The 7,342-nt window shown below is 42.3% G+C and overlaps 1 protein-coding gene across 1 annotated transcript in view; it reads left to right on the forward strand.

Annotated features, from left to right (window-relative positions):
* Positions 1–4,630: 4,630 nt before the first annotated feature.
* Positions 4,631–7,342, forward strand: part of LOC311047891 (protogenin B-like) — a gene marked incomplete at both ends in the record, with an annotated part of 29,229 nt that continues 26,517 nt past the window's right edge. Inside the window, one exon of the mRNA XM_084060840.1 lies at positions 4,631–4,946. Within this exon, the coding sequence (XP_083916966.1) occupies positions 4,631–4,946 (316 nt within the window). The remainder of the gene's footprint in view (positions 4,947–7,342) is intronic.

The raw sequence follows: 7,342 nt of genomic DNA on the forward strand, positions 1-7,342 counted from the left end.
AAGATGGAAAGGTTTTTTGCATAAAAAATACGACCAAAAATAATTTAATTCATTAATTAATATATATTATATATATATTGATATACTGTATATATAATAATATATTATACATTATCCACTTCAGTCCTACATTTCGGCCATTTGAAAATAGCCGGTCTACAAGCTCTTAGACCAAGCTTGAAATTTGAATACATTTGAAAACTTGTGAAATGGGACATTCTGCATAACGAGTACTTTTACTTTTGGTATTTTAAGTACATTTTTATACCAATACTTTTGGACTTTTATTCAAGTACTTTTTGAATTCCGGAGTTTTACTTCTACATTGCAGTATTGATACTTTTGCTTAAGTAAAAGCCTACTTTTCCACCATTGCAACACACTCTCACTGTGTGTGTGTGTGTGTGTGTGTGTGTGTGTGTGTGTGTGTGTGTGTGCGTGTGCGTGTGCGTGTGCGTGTGCGTGTGTGTGTGTGTGGGAGGGGCTTCATCTGACCTCACAGCTGGGATGGGGGGTGAGGGGGGAAGGGGGGGTCTCATTGTGCTGTGAATGAGGGTCATTGTCAGCAGGCTGATCAATAAGTGAATTAATTCATAAGCAGCTGACTGACTGACTGACTGACTGAACCCATCGATATGTGTTTGTTCATCCTGTCTTTACCTTTATTATACATTCATCCTGTCTTTACCTTTATTATACATTCATCCTGTCTTTACCTTTATTATACATTCATTGTCTGTTCAATGCAGTGTTCATTTTGTTGAGTAAGACTAAAAGACTTTTAAGGTTTTGATATTTAGTCGACTAGACTAGACTAAGACTAAACCATTTCAGAAGACTAAAATGGTATTAGGACTAAATGGTGTGTTATTCAAAAGACTAAGACTAAATCAGAATTTGTTTTAAAAATTAACACTGTTTCAATGTTTACGTCTTAAAACTACCATGTCAGGGTTTATCCAGTGGTGGAAAAGTACTCACTACTTAACTACTTAAGTAAAAAACATCAATACTGCAATGTAGAAATACTCTTGTTACAAGTAAAAGTCCGGAATCCAGTATTGGCATCAAAATATACTTAAAGTACCAAAAGTAAGAAGTACTCATTATACATAATGTCCCATTTCACGTTTTCAATTGAATAAAAATCATTTGAAAATAGCAAATCTACAAGCTCACAATGCGTCGCATCACGACACATTGTGAACTAATTGTAGTGGAGTAAAAGTACAATATTTGTCTCTGAGATGTTAGTGGGAGTTGAAGTAAAAGCACTGAGAACTGGAAATACTCCTGTCAAGTAAAACAAAACAAAAAACCTCCAAAATTGCACTTATAAGTACAGTACTTGAGTAAATGTACTTAGTTACTTTACACCACTGTGTTTAGGGGCAGGGGGAGGGGCTATGGTGATGGGGGGGTGGCGTGTCCCGTAGAGTCCGGGGACCCCCAGACATCCAACCTTCATTCACAGAGGACCCTCCTGAGGGGCAGCATGTATGAGGAGAGAGGAGAGGATTATAACCACACAAACTGGATAAAATGACCAAGTTCAAGATGAAAGGAATGTCCTTAATGTCCTGGATGCTTTACTATGCTTTATTTATACCTTTATCAAGTGAGTAACACTTTAATGTTGTTGTTGTTGTGTGTTTGTTTGCTGTGTTGTTTGGTGTGTGTGTGTGTGTGTGTGTGTGTGTGTGTGTGTGTGTGTGTGTGTGTGTGTGTGTGTGTGTGTGTGTGTGTGTGTGTGTGTGTGTGTGTGTGTGTGTGTGTTTGCTGTGTTGTTTGGTTGGAGGTGCATCCGTTCATGGTCCCGTACGTATACACTTTCCTCTTGATGAATTGAACACACGGGACCACAATGGAAACTTAAGCCCCTATAGGGCTTTTTGTGTGTTTTATCATGTTAATAATATAGTTACATCTATAGCTCTGTATAAATCTACAAACTGTTAACACATTCAATCCACAACGCATCTGTGTCACTTTTTAGATTTCTCGGGGCTATTCAAAAAAATAGCAGATCTACAAGCTTATAGCGTGGCACTATGAATGAGCTTGTAGATCTGCTCTTTTTGAAAAAAAACAATCGTGAAAATGTGTGCAAATCTTTGAATATATATATTTATTTATTTTTACTCAAATCTTCTGTTCTGGGAGGTCCCTGGAACAACACTTTTAAGATGGGGGTCCGTGGCCAAATACATATCATTTTGGGGGTCCTTGACATGAAAAAAGTTTGAGAACCATTTATATTATAGCAACGTTCTTTTAAAAAAAATGGATTTAGAAGACATTTGTAGAATCCCCCAGAAGCAAAGATTTGAGTTAAAAATGTTTAAAAAGTATTTATTCAATAAATATCTGCACACATTTTCTTGATAAAAAAAAAGCAGATCTACAAGCTTGCATATCTATGAGCTTGTATATCTGCTATTTTTGAATAGGCAAAGTGTAAAATATGGATGAAGGGGTTCAAATGATTGTGACCCTTACAACTAATTTAGCTGGGGGCCCCCTGGTATCCCCCCTAAGGACCCCTGGGGGTCCCCGAACCCCACTTTGAGAACCAATGGCCTACAGCAGTGGTGCTCAACTTTTCATGTCAAGGACCCCCAAAATGATATGTATTTCTGCTGTGGACCCCTATATATCTGAAAGAAAAAAAAACCTTTTGTACCAGGGACCCCCTTCAAAAGCAAAGATTTGAGTTAAAAATGGTCGCTCTAATGGTCCCCCCCCCCCCCCTCTCTATATAGACTCTGTAAGTGATCCTTGAGGGGGATCCAGGGGGTCCCTCAGTTAGACATGATTCTCAGGAACCAAATGGACCCTTACAGGTCTGTAACTCTGAGAGTGTACAAATGGAACCAAATGGACCCTTACAGGTCTGTAACTCTTACGGGTCCATTTGGTTCCATTTGTACACTCTCAGAGTTAAATAAAGAGCATTTTACAGTGTAGATAGTGTCATCATGTATTGGTCAGATCACATGACCAGGAAGACCAGGTGACAGGGTAACCCAATTGTACAAGGACACACATTGTAACCTGATGTTGTGATTGAGACCGGCAGGTTGGGGTCCCAGAGATTTAAAAATAAATGGTGTCAAACGGGGGTCCATGGCCTAAGAATTCATATCAAAGCGAGGGTCCTTGAAACTAAAAAAAGGTTGAGGACCACTGCTGGACCAGAACCTTCTAAACCCTATGGATGTTATGTGTGTCATGTTCCAGTGAATGAGCCTTCTCATCACAGAACCTTATCTCTGTTGTCAGGCAGAAACCAGCTATGTCCAAAATATTAACTTTTCAGTGAAATGACAAAAAAACATGTTTTAACACAATCCTGCCTCAGTCATCAAAGTTGGTGACTTTATACATTGTCAGATACTTGTGTCATTATATTATCATCACTTTACCCAAATACAGCTCCAGTGGAGTTAGGAGTTTTTTCCCCATTAATGTGGAGAAAGTTGTTTTGTCCATCATTGATTAGAATGAGAAGGTGAGGTTTGACTTGAAGTTAGGAGGTTTGACTGACAGTGTCATGTAAATTGATTTTGACATAGTCGACTATAGTCGACAGTTGATTAAGTCGACTAAAATTAATTTTGGCGTGCCTTGATGACGTCGTAATGGCTGAAAATAGCCGATCTACAAGCTCACTACATCGCAGCGCAACTCGTTGTCAGCTTGTAGATCGGCTATTTTCAGAGCAAAACACCCGAGCGCAACCAAACATTAAAATACTTGTCTTTAATTCTACTGGATCTCTTCTCTGCTAGTCTTAGTTCTACTGGATCTCTTCTCTGCTAGTCTTAGTTATACTGGATCTCTTCTGCACTAGTCTTAGTTCTACTGGATCTCTTCTCCGCTAGTCTTAGTTCTACTGGATCTCTTCTGCACTAGTCTTAGTTCTACTGGATCTCTTCTGCACTAGTCTTAGTTCTACTGGATCTCTTCTCCACTAGTCTTAGTTCTACTGGATCTCTTCTCCGCTAGTCTTAGTTCTACTGGATCTCTTCTCCGCTAGTCTTAGTTCTACTGGATCTCTTCTCCGCTAGTCTTAGTCGTACTGGATCTGTTCTCCGCTAGTCTTAGTTCTACTGGATCTCTTCTGCACTAGTCTTAGTTCTACTGGATCTCTTCTCCGCTAGTCTTAGTCGTACTGGATCTGTTCTCCGCTAGTCTTAGTTCTACTGGATCTCTTCTCCGCTAGTCTTAGTTCTACTGGATCTCTTCTCCGCTAGTCTTAGTCGTACTGGATCTCTTCTCCGCTAGTCTTAGTTCTACTGGATCTCTTCTCCGCTAGTTTTAGTCCTACTGGATCTCTTCTCCACTAGTCTTAGTCGTACTGGATCTGTTCTCCGCTAGTCTTAGTTCTACTGGATCTCTTCTGCACTAGTCTTAGTTCTACTGGATCTCTTCTCCGCTAGTCTTAGTTCTACTGGATCTCTTCTCTTTTTAGTCTAGTTTTTATTTGTTGACAAAATTGTCATTATATTTAGTCATAGTTTTAGTCATCGTAGCTTAGTTTTTATTTAGTTTTCATCATTGAGAAAAGGTAGTTGACCAACATTTTCCGTCATCGTTTTAGTCGACGAAATCAACACTGATCTCACGGATGCTTTTCTCTCCTCCTCCAGGTGTTCTATGTTTCAGCGAGCTGTCCTTCATCACAGAACCCTCTGACGTCACCGTCGTACCAAAGACCCCGGTGGTCCTGGACTGCCAGGCCCACGGCCAGCCTCCAATCAGCATCAAGTGGCTCAAAGATGGCGTCCTCCTCCTGGCAGAGGAGGAGGCCCAGTGGAGCTTCCTGCCCAACGGCTCTCTGTACCTGCCTTCAGGTTCTCCTTCAGACCAGGGCCTCTACCAGTGTCTGTCCCAGAACCGCTACGGAGCCATCCTCAGCCAAAGATCACGACTGACTATCGCAAGTAAGTGCAGAAGAGAGAAAATAACAAAAACAAGGATCTAGAGCAGTGGTTTTCAACCCTTTTCATGCCAAGGACCCCTAAATTGTTATACATTTGGTTGCGGACCACCACTTGAAAATGTTTTGTGCCAATGGACCGCCAAAAGCAAAGATATCAGTTCATTTTGGCTTTAAAACAATATAAATATTCAAAGATATGCACACTTTTTCAAGGTTTTTCAAAAATAGCAGATCTACAAGCTCATAGCGCGGCACTCGGTGCCGAGCTATGAGCTTGTATATCTGCTATTTTTGAATAGCCAAAGCTAAGCGGTTAAAATGATTCTGATGCTATGTTAACTAGTTTCGCTGGGGACCCCCTGGTGCTCCCTCAAGGACCACTGGTGGTCCCCGAACCACTGGTTGAGAACCACTGATCTAGAGTGCTCAGAACTTGGAAGTCACAACAAAAAGTGTGATGAAGCTCTTTGGTTTGGGGAACCCTAAAGAACACAACAAAAGAGCTAAAATCTGCTTCAGTTTGGAAACATTTAAAAACAATACATCATGGTTTTGAATACTTTATTTAGAAGTACATGAAAGTACAGTTCAAATACAAGGTCAACTAAATTGGATTAAAAAGCCCAAGGAAGCCATAGCTTGTTTCAATTGGGGTCCTTTTGTACTCAGTTCATAGTGATGCAGTGTTTTGATATTTCCAATGTGAAATAGCCACTCAATGAATGCTTTTTAAACATTCTTGCCGATGATTTAAAATGTCATCATGTTCAGTGTACTTTATACGGGCTGTAAAACATGGATGGAGTTGATCTAGAAGCTCATAAAGACTCATGTTGATCGGTTGTGGTTTATCTAAGTTTATATAATTTTATATAAGTTTACATATATATACACCGACTTAATGGATCAAAACGCACTTCATCAAAAATGTTCCATATTGTTCCATATAAGGAAAAAACTAACAAAAGGGCTTTAACAGGTCCTGCTGTGCTGTGTGTTTGTGATTGTATTGTGTGTGTGCGCACACACACACACACACACACACACACACACACACACACACACACACACACACACACGTGTGTGTGTGTGTGTGTGTGTGTGTGTGTGTGTGTGTGTGTGTGTGTGTGTGTGGGCTGCTCTGCCAGGCAGCATGAAGCTCTCCAAAGGCCAGTTTTTTTTTGTGTTGCTTTTCACACTTTCCACTCTTTGTTTGGAGTTGACCCTGGCTGACCCTTGACTCTGACCCCGGCCTGGAAGAACACAGCAGACTGTGGTGGTCAGTATAGGACGGACAGGAGGGACAGCTGGGTCTATTCACCAGGCCTGAGCGGACGCTCACACACTTTGCATTTTGACTTTGGGGAGGGGGGACGGGGGGTCACGGACAAAAACGTGACCCCCTCCTCTCCTCCTCATAGAGACCGCTGTGAGGCTTCACATGAGAACCTAACTGGTTCTACATCTCATCTATTAGAGCTTTACTACCTTCATCATCTATCTTCACACATGTCTTCATCACTATTATATGTTGAGGAAAAAGTGCAAACAACACACACACATCCCATACCCCAGTGTTGGTTGCCATGTCTGCTTATTATAAGCGACTTTGGGATTGTTTTTTTCCCCCTCGGTTTGCAGATTGTGTTGATTGTGAGTTCTGAGCCGTTGTTGTTGTCAGGCTCTTCTTCCTCAGAGTTCTATACCGTCAACAACAACAACAAAACCACTGTCAAGGTTGTGTGTGAACTAGAGGATTGACGTGTAGGCAGTGAGGGGGTTAAAAGGTTCTGGTCTGGGCTGGGGGAGGGAAGGGGGGAGAAGGGGAGGGCCGAAGGGTTTGGGGTTGAGTAGTTTGGGGTTGAGGAGGAGGAGGAGGAGGTGGAGGAGTAGTAGTAAGAAGAGGGGGTTCCATGGCTGGCTGGCAGGGAGGAGGTTAAAAGGTTGTGGTCCAGTGGAGGACAGACCCTGCATGGCAGTGAAGGGGTTAAAGGTGGAGGGAGGGAGGGAGGGAGGGAGGGAGGGGTTAAGAGGGGGAGGAGCCTCCTCTGCCTGCCCTCTCCTTCTGTCCAGCTATAGGGCCCTGGGGGTCAGAGGTCAACCAGGAAGAGGCTCTGTGATGTCACTGGCCTGTCCTGCTCTCTTCCATTCAGTGTAGCACAGTGGTCCTCAAACGGAGGGTGAGGGGGGGGGGGGGGGGGGTGTGGAAGGGGGGAGGGGGACATTGATCCAACATGGTATTGACTTCCTGGGACTGCGGAGGATGGGGGGGTGTGGAGGTCAAAGGTCGAAGCTCATGGTTATTGTCATGGGGTGGAGGTTTGTGTGGAGGTTTAGAATAAATAGATAGGACCATGTGACTCAGCTTATTCACACTGACCACAACATAAAGAAACC

Source organism: Gymnoscopelus microlampas, assembly GCF_963454915.1.
Source record: "Gymnoscopelus microlampas genome assembly, chromosome: 6".
Classification (NCBI taxonomy): Eukaryota; Metazoa; Chordata; class Actinopteri; order Myctophiformes; family Myctophidae; genus Gymnoscopelus; species Gymnoscopelus microlampas.